The sequence below is a fragment of the Berghia stephanieae genome, chromosome 1 (assembly GCF_034508935.2).
Source record: "Berghia stephanieae isolate SIO BIC M18660-M18661 chromosome 1, UCSD_Bste_1.3, whole genome shotgun sequence".
Lineage (NCBI taxonomy): Eukaryota > Metazoa > Mollusca > Gastropoda > Nudibranchia > Aeolidiidae > Berghia > Berghia stephanieae.
Window position 1 is genome coordinate 19883811 of NC_088360.1, and position 23615 is coordinate 19907425.

Genomic DNA, 23615 nt, shown 5'->3' on the forward strand with positions numbered 1-23615 from the left:
AACCACCACATCATCATCATCATCACTACCACCACAACTACTGCAACCACCACCACATCATCATCATTCCTACCACCACTACTACTACAACCACCACCGCATCATCATCCCTACCACCACAACTACTACTACAACCACCACCACATCATCATCCCTACCACAACTACTACAACCACCACCATATCATCATCATTCCTACCACACTACTGCTACAACTACAACCACCACACATCATCATCCCTACCACAACTACTACAACCACCACCACATTATCATCATTCCTACCACCACTATACTACAACCACCACCACATCATCATCCCTACCACAACTACTACAACCACCACCACATCATCATCATTCCTACCACCACTACTGCTACAAACACCACCACATCATCATCCCTACCACAACTACTACAACCACCACCACATCATCATCCTACCACACACATCATCTCCCTACCACACTACTACTACAACCACCACCACATCATTATCCCTACCACAACTACTACAACCACCACCACATCATCATCATCCCTACCACACTACTACTACAACCACCACCACATATCATCCTACACACAACTACTACAACCACCACCACATCATCATCCTACCACCACTACTACTGCAACCACCACCACATCATCATCATTCTACACACACTACTGCTACAACCACCACCACATCATCATCCCTACCACACACTACTACAACAACCACACCACACATCATCCCTATCACCACTACTACTACAACCACCGCCATCATCCCTACCAACACTACTACTACAACACACCACCACATCATCATCATCCCTACCACCACTACTACTGCAACACCACCACACATCATCAACCCTACCACAACTACTACAACCACCACCACATCATCATCCCTACCACAACTACACACCACCACCACATCAACATCATCCCACCACCACAAACTACTACAACACACCACACATCATCATCCCTACCACCACATACTAACTACAACCACCACATCATCATCCTACCACCACTACTACTACTACAACCACCACATCATCATCATCCCTACCACCCACTACTACTACAACCACCACCACATCATCATCCCTACCACACCTACTACACACCACATCATCATCATTCCTACCACTACTACTACAACAACCACCACATCATCATCCCTACCACCACTACTACTACAACCACCACATCATCATCATCCCTACCACCACTACTACTACTATAACCACCACCACATCATCATCATCCCTACCACCACTACCACTACAACCACATTATCATCATCCCTACCACCACTACTACTACAACCACCACCACCACACCATCCTCCCAACAACCACTACTACTATGACTACCACAACTACTACAACCACCACCACATCATCATCCATACTACCACCACCACCACACCATCCTACCTACCACTACTACTACTATAACCACCACCACATTATCATCATTCCTACTAACACCACTACTACAACCACCACCACACCATCATCCCTACCACTACTTTTACTCAACCACCACCACATCATCATCATCCCTACCACTACTACTACAACCACCACATCATCTTCATCATCCCTACCACCACTACTACTGCAACCACCACCACATCATCATCATCCCTACCACCACTACCACTACAACCACCACCACATCATCATCCCTACCACCACTACTACTACTACTACACACCACCACACATCATCCTACCACTACTACTACTACTATAACCACCACCACATCATCATCATCCCTTCCACCACTACTACTTACAACCACCACCACATCATTATCATCCCTACCACCACTACTACTACAACCACACCACATCATCATGAATTGGTCTTGAAATTTTTTATTTTCCTGTTTCCTCCTCTTTTTTGGACAAGCAACATTTCATTCTGTAAATCTCTCTCTCTCTCTCTTCTTTCTTTTTTTTTTCCCCTTTGCCTTTCTTTCTTCTTCTCTTTTTTTTTTTTTTTTTTGGATATAGAATTCAAAAGGTCAATACATAAGTTATTCTGGTAAAGAAGTCTCTCCTCCTCCTCCCCTCCTCCTCCTCCCCCCCCCCCCTCCCTCCTTTCCTCTTTTTCTCTTCTTTTTGAACAATCAAAACACATACCTCATTTCTGTAAAGCCTCCTCCTCCCCCCCCCCCCCCCCCCCCCCCCCCCCCCCTCTCTCTCTTTTTCTTCCTTTCGCAACCACATTAAATCATCTGGTATATAGAGATGATATATTAGAACAAAGCAATGGTGGTTGGCTTAGTTTAATCTTTTTTCTTTTTACCTTTTGACTATGGCTTTAAATTTGAGAGATTCTTGGGTTGTATTTATAAGCTAACTACTAGGTTTCTTTGCTTGTGTTTGATCGATAGACCGAGAAATGTTCCTCCTTTTTGACAATTGCTATTATCATCACTGAATAAAAAAACACTCACCAAAACCACTACATCAACATCTCTACCACCACTACTATGACAATCACCACCACATCATCATCCCTACCACCACTACTACTACAAATAGCACCACATCATCCCTACCACCACTACTACTACAACTACCACCACATCATCAACCCTACTACCACTACTACAACCACCATCAATTCATCATCCCCACCACCACTACAACTTCAACCACCACTACATCATCATCCCTACCACCACAACTATTACCACCACCATCACACCATCATCCCTACCACCACCACTACTACAACCACCACCACACCATCATCCCTACCACCTCTACTACTACAACCACCATCACATCATCATCCCTACAACCACCAGATGTTGTAATTACACTTTCAACTTTTGAAATTCCACCGAGTCGTGTTAGAAATTGCTGCGAGACAAATTTTGGATCGCATCTCAGTAAATTTTAGTGAATTTCAAATTTATAGGTTATGGTCGCATGGATGGGTCATGATCTTCACGATGAAAAATTTCCTCCTTTTTTGTGACCAGTCATTCTCACCCCTGCTGGGAGGGAAACAGTCAAATATATAGTTATAGTCTTGGGAGATGGATCTTTTTTTCCTTGTAAATCATCTCCCTGTTATGTACTACATTTTTGTTTGTTTTAAATATAATATATACGTAGTGGTTTGTAAACATTTGAGTGTATTCCTCTTACTCTTAGTGGGGACCAGTGCTTGTGTCTGGATGAGACTTTTAGTTTTAGGTGATCTGCGGCTAAGTACACTGAGTTTTTTTACTATCCCATTATTCTTCCTTTTTACTGGCGCTGAAACTAAAACGGCCTTTGTGTTGCGAGCGCTGTAAAGCCCTTAAAAACAACGGGGAAAAATATATGAAACAACATAAAGCCCATGGAAAGAACAAATGATTTAGAATGTTATCAAGGCTGTGGATTGATGAATTCACCCACATACAGGGCAGCGTGGGGGAGGGGGATTGAAGAGGATGATGAATGTCCCTTATGCCAATAGCATATTAATGGATGAAAAAATAAAGAAAGGTGTAATGTAAAACTTTATTTATGTCACCATGATTTCAGACCCTGACAAAGTTAATACAGGGGAAAGTTGGTAGTAAGAGACGTAAATTTGATTCTGTCTGTAATCATTACGCTAGTGAAAAGCAAAATACAGTAAAGGTCAGATATATCCAACATCGTTAGAAACACTAAAATGTCGATATATCAGGTCCTCCAAAAAATGAAAGGGAAATAAAAGAAAAATGCGAGATAACGAGGGTAAATTTGGTGGCCCTTGGTAGTGAAAGGCCTGATTTGGAAATTCACTTAATTTTAAAAATTCAGTTGATGTCAAGTTTCTGTAGGCCAGGAATCATTTTAAAAACCTGTGCCCACACTGGCAATGACGTCAAATACGGAATCGCCCTCAGGATATTGTTTTGCAAAGCAGTGCAAAGTCCTGATGGTGCAGAATCCCCCTCATCTGACTCTACATCAGGCGTTCTTGCCTTATCTGCAACCAGCCAATTGCATCGACTGAGACTGCCTCTGACCTCAAGTTTGTGCTCAATGAGGAACTAGTCATCAGGCACTATGTCAATAATTTGGCATTTTCATTTTCATTAGTAATTTTACCTCAAGTGACAAATTAAGGAGTAGGCACTAGACGTATGATCCTTTCTTAAAAAAATATAGCATTGTGGAGAACATTGTGCTTATTTGAGTAAATAAAAAAATTGACACGGCGCACAACTCTACTGAAAGATTTGAAAATTAGAAATGTATTTTTTACAGATAGATAAACAGATAACTTGATTTCCTTTTATAATTTAAAGTCAGTTTGAAAGTTCGTTGAGTCAAACAGATATCATAAAATATGTACCAACGACGACACTTGACTCCCAAAATCAACTAATTTTGACACTGTAAAAAGTTGTCAATTTGCGTCATCTATTTATGACATCAAGTATTATTATTACTTACGTTGTGTTGTTGATTTAGCGGTGATCAGTGTTATTATTATGTTCTAATTGCGTGTATGTGTGTGTGTGTGCGTGTGTGTGTTTGTGTGTGGTGGATACCTGTGTGTGTGGGTGTTGGCATTTTTCAGCCATTCGTGGCATTCATAGTGATATTATTCACTTGATCACATGAAGGTATTTCAGTCGCCATTTTGATTCTTTTTTTACTATTAGGGTTAGCTCGAGATCGAGGATATTTCTTTTTCTATTAAGGTTAGCCATAAGTCTTAGTAAAGGTGCTAGGATGTTTGTTTTTCCATAAGTTAAGTAAAGGGGAGACATTCCGAAAGCTCCTACATCCCCAGTATTCTTTAAATTTGTATTTTCACCGTTGATATTTTGTCAGGCATTTATTTATTCAATTTGTCATTATATCTAGAAGTATTTTAAAAACTCTAGAACAAACCTTGATAGATTTGTGAAAGTTTAAAATTTCTTAATTTGACCATTGTTTTGATTTTCAGCCGCCATTTTGATTTGTTAAATATTGAAAGGTAGTGCAAAGCAGTCCGAGAGTTTTTTTTTTCTATTAGGGTTAGCTCGAAAGGTTAGTCATAAGTCTTATTAAAGGTGCTAGGAAGTTTGTTTTTCCATAAGTTAAGTAAAGGGGAGACATTCCGAAAGCTCCTACATCCCCAGTATTCTTTAAATTTGTATTTTCACCTTTGATCTTTTGTCAGGCGTTTATTTATTCAATTTGTCATGATTTTTTCTATTAGGGTTAGCTCGAGATCGGATGATTTTTTTTTCCTATTAGGGTTAGTCATAAGTATTATTAAAGTGCTAGGGTGTTTGTTTTTCCTATTGGGGTTAATTAAAGGTACTAGGTTTAATTTTTTCTTGGGGTTAGTTGAGGGAATATATTGTTAAATATATTATTGGGCCACACAGAAAAATCAACCGAAGATATACCAAATTACACAGACAACGTTGTTTACCAATCTGCCCTCATTAAATGATGGTGAGTACAGTATCGAATGAAAATAGTTCTTTCCCCGCGAAATTGCGGGCTTTTTACTCGTAGTCTACAAAAATGGAATCAATGTTTACTTCTTGTTTTTATCAATTTTCGAACTTAACCATTGCTCACTTATTACTTCACCCTACTGTGATAAAAAAAAAATTGTAAAGAACGTAAAATCGCAGTGGTCGACGATCATTACCACTCTTGTCCAATGCACACTGCTGCTATTGATATTATTGTGGTATACGTTTTATATATGTAACTTGTACATTTATTTGTAACAGGCATTGAGCATCATATAGTGATGGACATGCGCGATATATAAATGCTAGGTATTATTATTATTATTTGTATTATAAAAAATCTGAAAAAGTTAAGATCTGAGTCAAGACAGACTGACTTTTACTTTTTGGGATGGTTTTTTTTTCTTGAATTTTTCTTTCTTGCTTTGTCTGGCATTGTTTCATACAAACTTTTTCAGATTTTACCTCACAGCAAGATATCTGCATTTTCATTGGCTATTGCATCAAAGGGGGATATCAATGGCCAATTATAAAGTGTATCCTTGTTAATGTCGCGTCTATATAAGCTTTGCCAATATATCCACTTTGCACTGTACATGGTATAGCAAAGCAAATTAGCTCTGTGTACAAAAAGCATTCCAATAAAATAAAAGAAAGAAGTTTTTTATAAAAAAGTCAACTACTATTAGAATGACATTTTTAATGGCACAAATTTCCAAATGACAAGAATTCAAAGTATATGTTAATCCAATGCTTAAACAAAGGGAAAGCCACAACAAAAAGAGATACTTAAAAAAAACAGCATGCAAGAGTCAACACCTAGACGGAAAATTTCTTTTAAAATAAACACATCTTCATGAAGAGTTTGTTTCAACCTAGATCTGTCCAGTTATTTGATTCAAGTAACATAAGTTTTTATTTAGAAACAGATGTCATATACTACAGTGTTCGATAAAAGGTGGAAAAAATACATACAGTGCACCTCGGTTACAATGGAATTGATGGGGCTAGAGGACAATGTTCATTTTAACATAGGTTTATTTGAATCCGACCTTTCACTGCTAACATTAATACACAATGATATTACCGAAGTGGTTTAGTAGTGCCAAATAGGAAAAAAAGAGGGGGGAGGGGGGTTGAAGTTTTTATTTTGAGTCCAAGGTTACTTTTTCACAAGTGTCTTCATTGACATAATATGTTCAGTCAATTCTTGAATTGAATGAAAATGAGACCCGTATATTTTCTTTCCCTGAGATAATAATTTAACACAAAAAGAAAATTTATTGTTTTTTTATTTTCTTTTATGTATTCCACAACAGACTTGAACAACACCAATAAAGAGTTTCATTTTTTAAATGATATGCCCATCCGATTGCATGCAGATATGATTAACCAAAAAACTAAAAGTAAAGTTCTACACCCTTCACATCCCCTCTCCTTTCATATATTTCATCAAAAGAATCAAACTGCTTGCAATATTTTAATCTCATATTACTTGCAAAGAAGATTCTTTTAAATACAAATCTTGGGACAGATTACAGTTTACATTGTTTGCAACACATTTTGTCATTAACCACCCAAGACTGGGGAAGCAACACACTTACACATTGTAAAAAGGTTGCCCAAGAAGAGTCAGAGATTCCGTAAACTTTACAATGAGTAGGGTATTAGAAAATTCAGTCTTTTGATTTTAAAAGTATTAAAGAGGGAGAAGTTTTAAAGAAATCAAACTACAATAAAGTAAGACCAATCTACAACAAAAGAAGTATTTAATTTCAATATATTTTAATGATGTTTTTTTTCCCCCTCACATATCCATATTTTTGACAAACTTCAGAGCTAGATAATTACGTATGTTTTATACATATGCATCAGATTACACATCATAAATAATCTTGTGTTCACAACTTTTAAACTATTATGATATATCTCACACTGAACTTAACAGCGACGTGTAATTTGAACTACATCCTTTAGAGATTTTCAATCATTGTTTATTATCCTCAGACAGAGATTCTTTTTCTTGATTTATTTATTTTTTAACAAAGCAATATGACGCATAAAGACTTGAGGTTTATGCAGAGAGAATATGAAAAACATGAATAGAGGTTAGAACCGTCACAGCATTGCATTGAGATTTAATTATGAATGCAGAAATTTCAATATAACCAGAACTTTTTGATTGAATTCCAGCATAAAAATATAAATTAACAAAGAAAATTGCCACCCATGCGATTGGCTCCTAAATACTCCACCAAAACAGTGGATACATTGCATGAAACATGATTTCAACGAGAAATACCCACATTTTTCCACACGTTTATAAAGATAAGAATAAAATAGAACAACCCACCAAGTATACATTTCCTTTACACAATATTCAAATACAATGGATAACATATTAAAAAAACAAACAAATAAACAGTAGGACGAAGCTATTATTGTTAAAGACTTTTCTGAACAAAGGGGAATGCTATCTAATTCATTGTCAATTTTATCATACAATAGATGCTAAAAACTAACATAACTGAACTGCTTTATGTAATGTTTTAATAAAGTAAAAACAAGAGGGCTGATAAAAATATTATATTCTTGATTATCGGTAATACGGTCTATATAATCCCTTAAAGTTATATAACCTAGCAATGACTATGAAAAATGTTTTTTTCTCTTTTTGAGGAAAATTTTTGTCTAAAATCAAAGCCCTATCTCCACTGAGTAAAAATGTTTTTGAATTTTGAAAATCCATTCATAAATAAACAAGTTATGCAGTTTCAAAGGTGTCATTTATTTGGATGACCCGCAAAGAGGAAAAAAACGTGAAAATATGGGACGCTTTTTCGGCATTTTTTTCGACCTTTGGTTGTATCTTGCGTAATAAGTGGATTACAAGATTGAAACTTGAAGATCAAATTAGGATGGTGTTTTGTAAAATACGGGAAAAGTACTCGTCATATTCATATGAAATTTTACAACCAAAAAGAAGAAATGTTCATGTATTACCTTGTCAGCGACAAAACCTCCACGCCCGGTAGTTTTAGAAATATTTTACTCCAAAGAGTAAAAATCTATTTTTAACGGTCTTCTGGTAATCGCACGAGTTTTGTCGCTTGACATAATCTAAAATGACCTTTTTTCTAACTGTGTGCCAACTTACAGTCATATTCATCAATAAACAGCGTCGTAATTAATTTTTTAAAATAGCATATACGAAACGGCTTCGTCCCATATTTTGACGCGAATTTGGGCACTTCGTAAGCGAAAAAGAGGCCCAAAGATTTGTGCGGGATAGTCATTGCTATATAACCCGTTTAAAAATAGACGTTTTGCGTGACTAAACAATTTTTATATATAATTCATAAAAAAACAAATTATTGTTGTAAAAAAGTACCCAAAAAAAAAAAATTGTTTTTACAAATATAAGAAAAACTAAAATAATTAATAAATAAATAAGTACAGCAAAAACCAGTAAAACCAAAAAGATTGATAAACTATAAAGAATTTGAGATGTCAATTTTTTCTTTTGTCATTGTTCATAAATCATGAGCAACAATTCTACTAATCCAAAAATAATGACTTCTCTTTATTGTATATTCATCTGGTTTTTTTAAAAAATAACATTAAATAAATTTAATTGTTTAGGTGGGTTTTTTTTTTTTATTTTGCCTTTTTTTTTCTTTTCTTTTTTTTTTTGAGGATTTCATATTTAATAAATTGTAATGAAAAGATTTCTATCACATTCACTATGATTCACTCAGGATTTGGTTACGTAATGACTGTAGGTTCATCACGCCCAGTAACATCTTTTAGCTTTGAGTTTCTCAATGCAATCTCTATTAAGGGCCTCAAAACCTCCTGTGGACCAAGAAAATAAGTAAATCAATTGACAACGATCAAGAGTTAACAATGAGATAATTATTGTACTAAGTCAAGCATTTGCATAAGACAGAAAAGGGAAAGTGAGTAGAGAAGAATGATCAGAGGAAGGAAAAAGAGTGTTGATAAATACACACTTATACATGATGTGATTTCGATTTTTGACATACCCTATATCAATATAATTTATTTTGGCTATTATAAAACTGCCCTCTTGATCAGAGTCCGAGCTCCGTGTTTAGAAATTCCTCTGAGACATGGATTTGACATTAAAAATACTACACACGAAGAGAATGTACCCTACTTCAAGTGGGTCAATCCCTTTAGCAGATGTCAGTGTATCGTACGCAAAATTACATCTTTATAATCTCCTAGAATACGAGAGAAACCAAATCTAAGTAAATAAAATTTACATTTAAACAAGTAAAAATAACTTTCCACTGGATCTAAAAGGCCCAGCTAGTCAACCACAGCTAGTTTTGACAGGGGGATAGAAATCCAAAGTCCACTCTGATTTAATAAGTGTCTGAGTGTGAACTTTAAATTGAGCTATCTTGATCTCAAAAACATCTGTGATGAAGTTGAGTAAAGCGTAAATAAATAATTTTTAAAAATTTGGATACAGTATGATCATGTGTACTTCTAAGATGATTAAATTTAGCATGCATAAGTAAAACTTGTGTAATTGAAATTGCATACGAACCTGTGCATCTTTTTTGTAAAGATCAGGATCATCATATTTTTCATATCCTTCTATGTATAAACGAATGGTTGCTCCTGAGCTGCCTGTCCCACTAAGACGATAAATTATACGAGATCCGTCCTCAAATAAAAAACGGATACCCTGGATAGAAGAAAAAAAAATGATAAAGGAATTTTTAAAAAGCTCTGATTATTGCCCTTTCCGTTTATTATTTTAAATTTCAGCATAGTCACTGTTCCAATCCACACACAGCTGCCAATGATGTATCAGTTATTGCATCGCGTTGAAGAGGATTTAACGTGGTAAACTTCGACACCGTCGAGTCATCTCCACCTGCACCTCGCCATAACAGCCATAATCTGCCCCCTTGAGGTGTCTCTTAAGTATTAACCCATTGCTTCTCAATGCGGCTGATTGCACTCGCTAAAATCCAACATCGTGTTTCTCAATGCATCCGATAAGGCTAGGAACAGGATCAGTGTTTTTGAATCTTATTTAAGGAAGTTTTTGTTTTGTTTGTTTGTTGCTTTAGGTCTCTTCCAACACAATTGAGGTTATATGAGAGACCGCTGAAACAAAAAAACAAGCAATCTAACAAAAATAGTACAAATGTAAATCAAAATCATAACCTACCTAAAGATATCATAAGCTAAATTATAAATAACCAAGAACAAACAGGCAGAAGATTTACAGAAAAAAAAATATCCCCTGTCAAAAATACAATCACAAACCAAAGAAGCAGGATAGGCTAGTAAAGAGAAGAAGAAACGACATCACTATCGGATCATACACCCATGCGAACATCATAGGTATATGATTCAAGGGTGATGCTCACATCCAACCACCCGCGATATTTAAGGAAGGAGAACACCTCTGATGGTTTTTAGCCAATATTGAAGAAACTACCAATTAAACATAGAAGTTTCAATTTGTATTACGACTAACATAAATTACCTGGTTCTTTGTGACACAGCCATCTATTGGGTCTGTGTACATAAAATTGTCCAAATCTTTCATTTTGTACAACTTGCCAGTAGGGTCGGAAAACGTCATGTGTTTTGTTTTTGGATCCGCTAGCATTTTATTAAGGTTTTCCATTAATTTTTCTCCTGCCTCAGACGTGACATTCTCATAGTCGTACCTGCAAGAACATATAGCAAGATACTATAATATTTTTTTAATGATTTCGCTTTCATTCACAAATACATTTTTAAAAGTAAAAGATATGCTCAATATGTGGATAATGTGCCTTGAGTACCCAATTCAAAAAGAATGTGCTAGAAAACCAATCATGCACTAAGCATTAGATCTCGCATAACAGTCCAAACTCAAAATTTATTTTCGATTATCACACACTGTTGTTCCTGCCTAAATCTCCCAAAACATTTTTTTTAACCATTACAACTGTTAAGAAAGCCAAAATATTTTCATCATTTTCCTCCACGTGTTAATGTATTATCATTATCTAATCTTAATTATTTTCTTTTATAGAAAACCACAGTTGTCTTGTCTTGTCTTGTCTTTAAGTTGCAGCTCCGTGCTTCGAAGATAATCTCAAATGTGAGTGTGGTGAGAACAAATGGACGTGCCTAAGCTTTTATTTTGATTTCATCGATTTCTCTGTTTTGTTTGTTTTTTAGGGTTTTACGGCGCTTGCAACACATTTAGGTTATATCAGCGCCAGTAAAAAGGAAGAAATGGGATAGTAAAAAGTTCTAGAATTGCAATTGAAGCAGCCACGAAAAAGTAAGACATAGGGGAACTGGGAACAAATAGGGATCAGATGTAGATTCCAAGAGCACACCACCAATATACTTAGTTTGAGATCACCTATAAGTCTCATCCGGACACAAAAAAGCTCTTTATCTAATTGAAAATTACTTGAGCGGAAGAAAACAACAAATAAAATTAGAGGATGCTGTGAGCGAGTGGGCAGGCATTAAAAAAGGCATTCCACAAGGATCAATTCGTGGACCATTACTTTTTAACATTTTTATAAATGATATATTTTACTTTATCAGAGAGGGAAAATTATATGATTATGCTGACGATAATACCCTGTCATATTCTCATTCAAATTTCGATATGCTTTTAAAAACTATTGAAAATGAAAGCGAAATTCTTATCAAGTGGTTCGAAATAAATTGCATGCAAGCAAACCCGGACAAATTCCAGGCAATTGCATTAGGTACAAAAACACACACAAAGAAACCCACGTTCCATATTGGAACTGCAAGTACTACATGTGAAGAAGTTGTAAAATTACTAGGGATCGACATAGACTACCAACTAAAATTTGATTTACACATTAAAACCATCTGCCGTAAAGCTTCTCAGCAATTAAATGTCTTAAAAAGGCTTGAAAAATACCTTTCAAAATTGAACAAGTTAACAATATTTCACTCTTTTGTATTGTCAAATTTCAATTTCTGTCCACTAGCTTGGCACTTCTGTTCTAAAACAAATTGTGATAAACTTGAAAAGATACAAGAAAGAGCACTGCGTTTTATTTATGAAGATGACAAAAGATCCTACGACCAATTACTTTCAAAGGCCAAAGTCCCCTCCCTACAAATAAGACGAATGAGAACAATTGCTTTGGAAACGTTTAAAATTTTATACAAAATTGCTCCTCCTTGTCTATCTGATATGGTCATTTTGAAAGATAACAGATACAATTTTAGATATTCAAACCTCCTTGATATTCCAAGGGTCAGAACAACGTCTTATGGCAAAAGATCTTTCAGATATTCTGCTGCTGTGCTTTGGAATGAACTTCCCGAGCACATCAGGAAAATTTCAAATTTTAAACATATATTTCAAACATATAATATATATATATATATATATATATATATATATATATATATATATATATATATATATATATATATATATATATATATATATATATATAATATTATGTTACTTTTCTTTGTGTGTTATGATTGGAATCTTGATGAGGGAAAGTTTTAAAGGAAAATGTATTACTATGTATCTTTATGCACTATGTGTTATAACCTATGTCGGTCAAAGGCTTCTATTAGCCTGACTACATTACCTATGAAACATTTTTAAAATGCCGACAATATATAACTATTTGAATTGAATTGAATTGAATTGAATTGAACAAGCACAAAATCCAACAAAGAGGAATACACTCAAATGCTTACATTATAAATTCAAAATAACAAATATAATAGTACATAACAGAGAGATGATTTACAAGGAAAAAAATATCATCTCCCAAAACAAAAACTATGCATTTGACTGTTTCCCTCCCAGCTAGGACTCTGGCCAGGGCCAGGACAAAACCAAGTAATCTCATTCCAAGACAAAGACAGAAAGCATGTTGGAAAACAGATATAAGGGGATAAAAGACACAGTATGTACCTCCCTGCCCACTATGGGAGGTCAGGAACCCCACCCAGGATTTCTCTGTCCAATTCAATTTGGCCATTTATTTTTTAATATTTTCGGGCAGAGAATTCCATACTCGGATGGTGCTTGGAAAAAATGAGTTGAGATGAGCATTAAATTGTGGCTGAAGGACCTGGTATGAGTACTGTTTTCTTTCGCTTTGAATAAGACTATCAATTGGGATCGTCATCAGTTCCTGATGGGCCTTACAGAGGACCTTGGCTTTTTGTATAGTGCATCTTTCATGTAATCGTGACCAATTTAGGCTCTTGCGCGTCTCACTGATGCTTTCAGTCCTCCTATAGTTGTTACAAACAAACCTACATGCTCTGTTTTGAACTTTCTCGAGCTGTTCTATCTGCTTTTTACTCTCGGCATCCGAAACGCATGCACTATAATCTAAAACTGGCCATATGAAGCATTTACGGCAGGTTTCTCTGATGTTCCTTGGACAGCTTTCTTTTTGGATTCAAATGTAGAGAATTATATGAAAGTAAATTTTTGGTTACAATCCATTTCATCACTTTTAAAAAAATGGATCTATCATATAATTAGAAATGTTATACAAGTGAATTTATAGTCATTTCATAATTTTTAAAAGCCAGATATAACAAAAGTTTTAAACAATAATTAGATTATTTTAAAGGTGAGACATGTTCGTATTATGCTCAGTATCACATAAAAGAACATTTTACATACTGACAAAGAGTGGCAACACTGTCCAAAGGCAATGATCATCTATCATAGTGTTTACACCAGTTGCTAACAGTTTCAATTTTTCTCTAACATGCAGTATTATTTTCTTGCATTTTGAAATGTGAAAGTTAAAATTTTGGGAACTGGCACTGGTGTAAGTAAGATAAAAATTTGAAAAGGTATTTATGAAACAAACAAATGGTCATAGTTTGAATCTCTCACATATGAGGATTCACTCCAGTAATGCTTTTTTCTAACCTGCACTTTAATCTCCCGCTTGCTTGATTTGACATGTTCTTTGAAATCAAAGTCTCATACTTTTTAGCAAAATTTTGAAAATGCACAATATAAGGATAGAAGATAAATCGTGAATATTTTTTTTTAAATAATAAAAATCAAGAAAAATAAACAGAAAAAACCCCAACAAAACAAAATAAACAAACAAAAAAAAAAAAGAGTAAAAACAAAACAAAAGATTACATCTAAGGTTTTCAGTACAAATGATGATGTATTTTTACAAATAGTGATAGGTCAATATTTGCCTCGGGTTAATAAATGATTCAAAGAGGTAATAAGTAAGCAGTATCAACAACTCACCTTGTGAAGTAATTACGTCCATATTTAGTCCAGTGATCAATGAGTAGATCCTCTACCGATTTCCCTGTACTAGCCAAAATGGATAACCAAGCTAAAGCTGCCCAAACACCATCCTTTTCTCTAGTAGAGATACATAAAACAATGATGTCATGGTCTACTATAACCGCTCGACATTTCAAAAGATTTTTCATTCATCATTTGGTCCTCAGCTTTTCATGATATGGCAATCTTAGATCACAGAAAAGACTGATTGCCATTGACAAGTATCGAGAAACAAATGAAACAAAATGGCTGGTCTTACTGTTAAAACAACCGCAGACCACAGATCAGAGAAGGTTGATTTGAAGATTTAGACTTGAGACTGTGGTCCCTTTTGTTTTTCTTTCTTTTCTTCAAGTTATACAGTAGAACTCGGATACAATGGGGGAAGTGGGACTAGCAAAAAATCCCCATTGTAGCCGAGTCCCACTATATCATATCCATGCATATGGAATTTGAAGCGAAGCAATACTGAGGGAACTCAAAAAAAAAAAACAAAAAAAAAAATGCAACGAACATGTTTGGAATTTACCCGCCCCTGCGAACCACCACACCTTATCCTCTCTTCCACTTACTTCAGGACACAAGTCGGGTTGGAACAATGCAACGATTAATTCTACCTTCTTCTTTACCTCTGCTTTCCACCCATTCCAACTGCGCCACTGACAGCCACTAAATGGACTTAAAACTCAAGTTGCGCACAATCCTACCCTCAGACTTCACAGAGAGCTCTTCACCATCTCACTTCTCATTGGGTCTAATGACCTAATCAGTCACGAGACACACATCCCTCACTCTAAGCACAACATACTGCATACAGTGTAGTTCTAAGTGTATCAAAATGTTGATCTGCCAGTCACTCGCCTCTCACTGCATCATCATGGGCACCCAAAGTACACAGAGAATAATAATAATAATAATATATCTTTATTGTCCCCAAAAAAGTGGCAATTTGTCATTTGGTTACACATTCATAACAATACAATATTGACATAGACACACTCACACAAGATGCACACTAGTAACATAGTAGTTATCGTAAAAAAAAACAAACAAACAAACAAACAAAAAAAAAGTCAATAGTACACACAATAACTGCAATTCGCCCACTCCCACCTCATCTCCGTTTCCTATAAGTTATGTGTACCTTCCTCTTTTCTTCTTGAGTGCGTAGTTTTTCTCAACTGGGTACTAAACTTGTGACTCACACCCCCGTTGTAGCCGTGTTCCAATAAATATTTCCCTGTTATAGCCATGCATAATTTACATGAATTATATAGACCGCAGAATTGAGATTTTAAAATTTCCTGTTGTAGCCGAGCTCCCATTGCAACCAAGGTCATTGTACGCAAGCTGGACTGTATCCAAAATTATCTTTCATGGATAAAGAGGTTCTATGGGTGAATACACTACTTGGATGCTATAAACGAAGGTCTGACTAAGCATAAGTTTCTTGTTCCTCTTATTTGTAGATAGATGTGTTTAATAAACCACTTATCAACAAAGAGGGGGGGGGGGGGGGGGAGGGCTTGATTTGTCAGGATTGCATGCTTTAAGAAAAACAACTTAGGATTTACCTTACATGGTCAGCTCCAGTTCCAAAGCTCTCCTCCCCACAAAGATTGATTTTCCCAGCATCCATCAAATTACCAAAGAATTTCCAACCGGTTGGGGTCTCGAAACACTCTTTATTCAATTCCATTGCTACCCTGCGCATCGTAAATATCGTAGAAAAATATAATTTCGACCAAACTTTACACTTTGAAAAAAGAAAAAGAAAAACTATTCAACAGAGACATTATTAAATGGGAAATTAATTCTTCTCCTTCTTCTAAATAAGCTGACTCAGCCACAGTGAGTATTATTGTTGACGTACATAAAAAAAAGAAAATTAAACAGCTAAACAAAGATGTCATGAGACAAATTTTAAAAATCAGGTTTTACACCAAAAATCACTGCAACAGCAGTAATTAAACTTGCATATGAATCCTCTATTAGGTATATCCAATTCAAAACGTGACTGGATAATAAATATAGATATATAATAAATCTTGAAAACTCCCATTAAAACAATGTGCATTGTTAGTGCAAAAGTCATTAAATAATGACCAAGTATGTCATCATTGTATAATTAATTATCAGTATTATACCCAATTGACCAACCTATAGATTACGTCAGTAAAAGACAAATATTATTATGCCAGTCATAGTTCACATATAGTCAGCTGTTTAAACATTACTTAACATTAATTTGCTGAATCATGCCCAAGTTCTTTTCTATTTTTAAATCAGACAATTAACAGGACATAAAGAGGATAAATTCATCATCATTTCTTTTTTTTTTTTTTTTGTTTTGTTTAAATGCAGATCACCAAAAATATATTTAAAAAACAAAAGTAGGAAATGGAGTGGAAAGCTTGAACGACTTTGAACATCCCAGACTTACAAATCCAGAGCTCCACTTGTCGGCATACTGCGTGCAAATCCTTTGACCCCTTGTTGCTTGAAGTATGGAATACATTCTAAGTTGGCAGCCAAAACAGCCAGGGAATCACAAGGGGTTACAAAGAAGGCACTCTTACCAAGGATCATGTTGCGATCCTGTAATAATGAATGACATTTTAAAATTATGGAAATTTCATTTCTCCGTTACTGAACTCATCTCATGAAGATAAATTTTTTTAAAATGTAATGAAATCTTAATAATGACCTCATTCTGAAATTGGTCAACGTAAAAAACGTGTGTATCTATAATTATGAAAAAGATTGATATTTAAGGACCATCTGTTTCATTAGATCAGATTCTCAAAATTAAAAAATAGAGAGAGTTTTGCGTTAAAGTAGACAAACAATATTAATTGGAAGAACATAGAGAAAAATTAACCCATACACCGTCTCCATCAAATGCTGCTGCAAAGTCATGCTTTCCTTTTTTCATCATAGCCACAAGGTCAGCAGCATATGTCAAATTGGGGTCAGGATGTAATCCTCCAAAATCAATGAGCGGCTTACAATTGAGGCAGGTACTGTCAGGCATTCCCATTTCATCAATAAATATCTTTTTTATGTAAGGACCCGTCACTAGAAATAAATGGATATAAAATGGCGAATATTTGAGATTCCATTTTTTAAAAAAATACAATAACAATTATACTTCAATATATAACAGTTGAAAAATCTTGATCAATGTCTTTATTTCCTGAAAAAAAAAAGTAATTTTACTTACAATTAATATTACACTCCTGTCCTAGGTCTTTATGCATTGAAACATAAAAAAAAAAACCAAAAAAAAACAAAGACAACTTTAAATAAGAAGACTATTGTTTTCCTCATTTTAAGAGGACACAACACCCAAACTGAATGTCCCAATCTGTTCTAATTCCTCTTTTTTTAAATCTACATCAAAGTATTCATCAACTAATTTCATCTTATTTCGCGATTTGTTGATTGAAGACCTATCCTTCGCTTAATATTATATAAAGCATTGTATGATGATTTAGAATTACAAAGAGGCATCAAAAATAATAAACCATCCTGTTGATGAAGTAGAAAGAATTCATGGAAAAGCAATAGAAAGGACAGCATTCTCAATTACCAACAATAAAAAAACATATTTTATACCATGAATTTGATATTTTGCCATCTGGGAGAAGTTTTTGTCAGATTAAATGTGGAACTAACAAGTATAAATCAACGTTCGTTCCATCAGCAATAAAAATGTTGAATATTTCATATGGTACAGCAAAACCAAGGATTGATGCGTTGACTGATTGACTGATTAATTTGTTTAATGTTAGGCTAGATGAAGTGACCAATTGATAATGATGATAATATTTGGTGTTGAATTGCCAGAATGTAACGAATTGAAAATGAAATGAAAATGTTGATGTTGTGTATGTCGCATGCGTGAAAGAAAGAGAGGAAAAGAGAGAGAGAGAGAGAGAGAGAGAGAGAGAGAGAGAGAGAGAGAGAGAGAGAGAGAGAGAGAGAGAGAGAGAGAGAGAGAGGTGTCTGTTCAATGTTATAGTTATCATATAACGTTATGACAAGTGTAACTAAATGACAAATTGCCATATTTGTGGACAATAAAGATCTATTATTATTATTATTATTATTATTATTATTATTAATTGATTGAATCATCATCCTACCTTCCTGTTTCGACAAAAGAATTAAATTTCAGTCCAGAAACAAAGAACTCAAATCCAAAAATAAAACTCTGATTGAACAAAGACAAAAAATAAAGCTTTCAAACAATTATTGATTAAAGTTATAATAATGTAAAGGAATTTGCTAATTGCCTATTTTATATGACTACAGGTATAGGTAAAGAAACAATACTAACAGCATCCTCTGCCATTCATCAATATTATCAATCCAGATAAATGCGTATGTCATCGTATCTAAATTGCGCATTATATTTCTTTAACTCAACCAACATGGACTTTGAAATTTAGATTATTTCATAAATCTGTACTTATTTTTTTACTATTTAGCAGAAATAAATATTAAGCTTGGTTGTGGAGAATATTTTCCTTGTAAGAAGCAACCATTGAATTAAGAAGAATGAACATTAAGAACCAACCTCCATTCATTGCATTTAGCAACAGATTTTTATCTTGAAAATGATGTTTAATCAAGTCAAAATCAAAGATTGACTTCATGAGATCCACATAGTCTTGCGTGCAGTCAATGACCTCCACAAAAAAATCTGCTCCATTGACCTTGAACTGATGATTGCCAATATTGTTGATGTCAACTTTAAGGTTGGGCACAATCTTATAGTTTTCTATAGACTTGGTCAACTCAAAAATCCTGTTGGTGATTGCCTCAGGAGCAGGGCCTGCAAAGAAATTTTGAATGTTTATTTATTAATATACACATTAGTGAACACAATGAGAAAAACATACTTGCACATGATGCCCGACTCAAGCACACAAATTTGGCAAACCATTACAGCATATTTCATTCTGATAAAGAAAATACTAGACTTTGTCTTAATCATGTGGATAAGTTTCTATAAATTATATACCTTTGATAGCTAAGATAAAAATATAAATTATTACCAAAGTTTGAATTTAGAAACCTCTTTAAAGGTTTTAAAAAAAGAAAGGTACAGTGCACGTCAGATACAGCGACATTGAATCCAACAAAATCTCAGATTCAACTTTAGACTTTAAATATCCCATTCCCCCCCCCCCCCCCCTATTTGATATTACTAATTCCACCTCTCATTCAAGTTCACAACCTCACACCTCAGCAACGACGAAGTAAAAGAAACTATGAAGAACATGCTGATTGGAGACAAGACTGGCATAAAAGAAATCTTGCATCACTTTCCAAACTCAGTGAGCTTTATTACACATCGCCAGTTGGGTAGACCACTCCCACATTATAATATACTAACAATCAGGGTGTAGGTGTAGAGTGGGGGCAGTGCTTGTGTTTGTGAGTGTATTGCTAGTGGTGGTGTGACTCTGTACCAGCAGCGTTGACATTGATAGTCACATGGCAATGGGATAATTTTGTTTCTCTTTGTGTGATTATGTGCGTGTAGTAGGTTGAGTGCCTAGGCATATCATTGCATATGTCTACGAGTGGCGAGGTGTGAATGAGAATGGAACTCATGAGAGTGAGAAGATTACATTTCTGAGGTGATAGGCATGAGGGAGGGGAGAGAGATGGATTAAAGGTGAGGATTTGATCCATTAATCTTAATCCATTGTCAGTAAGGTGATAAGGATCAACAATGGTTGTGGTGTTTGCAGAGCAGTGTGGAAAGGGGTAGGGGGGGGGGGGTTAATCCAGCCACTCTTTACTAACTATTTACAAGCTTATATCCATTTGTATATTAATGTTAAAAGTGATACCTCAGACTCAACAAAACCTCGGTTAAAACATGCATTGACCACCAGTCCCGTCAACTTCGTTTTCACTGAGCAATGATGTATAATGCAATTACACAAGAGATGCCACATGGACACATTCCATCTGTTTGATATATATATATTGAAGCAAAGTGATATGTTTGGAAATGTACCTACTGTACCAAACTGTCATCATATTATGGCTAACATAAACTGTTATCAAACTGTAACATATGGTCACATCTCCATAATGCAAAAATTTGTAATCCAGAAACTTCTCTTACCACCATTATCAGTATTGTATTTGATGCCAAAGTCTCCTTTGGGGCCTCCAGGGTTGTGACTTGCTGTGAGAATGAATCCACCACTCAAACGCCGTTGCCGAATCACATGTGAACAGGCAGGTGTTGAAAGGATACCACCCTGGCCAATCACTACCTTAGAAACCTAAAATGTGGATGAAATAAAACGGTAGATGGATTATAAATACAGCTTCTTCAGTAAAGAGCAAAAAAACATTACAAAATTTGATATCAAGCCCTTCTTTGCTCAACACCAAAATCAACATTTAATGGTTCTCGAATTCGATATCTGGAAAGACAATAAATATATTGTAAAATAAAATTGATTTTTATTTTTAAAATATAATTCATTTTTTTTTTCTAAACTCAAGAGTCATTATGCTTTGTCTATTTGAATAATTGCCTAGTCTATCTAAAAGAGATGGGCCACGCCTTTGTCATCATTGTAAAATAAGATGAAACAGGTGATATTTTCTGGATCAATAGGAAATGCATCACAATGTCTAGTTATACTGCTACACGTTGGTAGGTCTAACCTTTTATTCTCCTATTATATGGGTGACAATAAGATGACTGTTATGATGTTATGCAAACTACATGCTCAGAAAAGGACCTGGGGATCATCTTTGATAATAAATTGTGTTTTGAAGAACATATACGTGATTGTAAAAAAAGAGCGAACAAGCTTGTGGGAATTATATACAGAACTTTAGCTATCTTGATTTCAAAACGTTTGACCAACTTTATAAGTCTGTCATAATACCTTGTCTAGAGTATGGAAATAGTATTTGGAGTTCCTTATTTAAGCGACAGTCTGTTAACATTGAGAACATACAAAGATGCGCTATCAGACTTTTACCTGACATTCGACATCTATCCTATTAAAGATTAAAGTATCTAATTATTGCCTTCACTAAAATATTGTAGAATAAGAGATGATCTTATTCATATATATATATATATATATATATATATATATATATATATATATATATATATATATATATATATATGTATATATATATAACTCGTGCATGGTTCTTACAATATAGATTATAATGATTTTTAAAATTATTCGCATGTTACATACACTAGGGGAGATAAGTTTAAGATATTTGTTGAAAGATGTAATTCATCTATAAGGAAAAATAGTGGAACTCAAAGCACTGTGACAATTTGGAATAATATAAAGTTTAAGACTAAAAATTATTATTCAATTAATAATTTAAATAATGCCATTGATAAAGAGCTTTCCAACATAATATTTGATTTCGACAAAGAATGTAACATGACATTGGATATTATTGTATTTTGTATATAATTATTTGAAACTCTTGAATGTACAAGTTGGACACGTCAAATGAATGTAAATAGAGTTAATTATACTACGAATATTGAATATGACACTTATTTATGTATTAGATATTTAATTCTCAATATTATCAATTAATTGACATTGAATACTAGATATTTGTCTAATTGATAAATTGTATCTATGAATAAAAGTTACACAGAGCATTTAAAGGCTTTTAGAACCTACTAGCTCTTAAACGATACGATACGATATACAATGGTTCCTGTGAACTCAGGGCTGACTGTATTTTTTTTTAAACATCTATAGGCAGTCCAGAGGTTCTCCTAGAGATACTCATGATATAGGCAAATTGGCGTCTCGCATACCATAAAATGCATAAATATATATAAATTAAATTCAAAGGATTCAAATGAATTTATTGTAATAGTTGAAATATATTTAAGAATTGTCACCATTGTTAAAGCTGTGTGTCACAATGGTTGAAAATTTAATGAGAATGAAGGGGAACTTTTTTTACAAAAATCTTCAGAAAAACAAAAACAAACTTACTCCGTTTGCCGCAGCCATTTTGATGATAAGTTGGGCAGCTTCAGCACAATAAAATCGTCCATCTCCACCAACAGCCAAACTACTGCCTATCAGATTATCACCCAAACCGGCTACAAGACCTGCTTGGACGAAATTCTCGGTGTAGTGTGGCTGCTGAAAGACACTGACGGGCTTTCTCAAACCACTGGTCCCCGGCTTCTGGCCATCAAAAGGGGAAGTATTCAAAACTTCCACCTTATTGGGGGCCATGGATTCAGAATCACAGCCACTCATAACGCTGAAGGCACTGGACCTTTCGATCGCTCACGAATGTTAAACTTATGATGTTTATATTTATCCAGAAATGGTTTTGCTCCAACAACGTCGTTCTCTCCACATCAACAACGGCAGAAAATATGACCTCAATAGTGTCCTTGAACTTTTCCTTCTCTCATCCTTGACCTTGAAGTTGAAGTTCAAAGAACCAATAACCCAATGATTCGAATATTTTCGTCAAATTCTTTTTTTTTTTTTTTTCATAGGTACACCGGAGACAATTAATTGATGCTTTGCGTTTACTTGAAAAGCTCACAACATCAGCCAGCCGGATTTAAAGTACCAACATACAAAACTATGTGTAACCTTAAACGTTTATAGTCTGATTAATAGAATTAGCGAGATCTACTCATCACCACCATTAATTATCATTATTTTATTAATTCACTGCGAAATTCTGGAGTGCAATAAAATAATTATTCAAAATTATAATAAGTACATTACGAGTCTTC

General features: G+C 34.7%; 1 protein-coding gene across 2 annotated transcripts in view; it reads right to left on the reverse strand.

The window, feature by feature from the left end:
• Window positions 1–6758: 6758 nt before the first annotated feature.
• The window catches only part of LOC144970068 (phosphoglucomutase-like), a 21011-nt gene continuing 4154 nt past the window's right edge, over window positions 6759–23615 (reverse strand). Inside the window, exons 2-11 of one of the 2 annotated variants that reach the window (XM_078909274.1) lie at window positions 22849–23289; window positions 20967–21129; window positions 19401–19658; window positions 17706–17896; window positions 17262–17416; window positions 16393–16524; window positions 14777–14896; window positions 11018–11204; window positions 10064–10204; window positions 6759–9339 (exon numbers count right to left, since the gene is read on the reverse strand). In XM_078909274.1, coding sequence (XP_078765400.1) covers window positions 9250–9339; window positions 10064–10204; window positions 11018–11204; window positions 14777–14896; window positions 16393–16524; window positions 17262–17416; window positions 17706–17896; window positions 19401–19658; window positions 20967–21129; window positions 22849–23121 — 1710 coding nt within the window. In that variant the 5' untranslated portion in view covers window positions 23122–23289 and the 3' untranslated portion in view covers window positions 6759–9249. The remainder of the gene's footprint in view (window positions 9340–10063; window positions 10205–11017; window positions 11205–14776; window positions 14897–16392; window positions 16525–17261; window positions 17417–17705; window positions 17897–19400; window positions 19659–20966; window positions 21130–22848; window positions 23290–23615) is intronic. The other variant, XM_078909283.1, reaches the window with a different exon arrangement.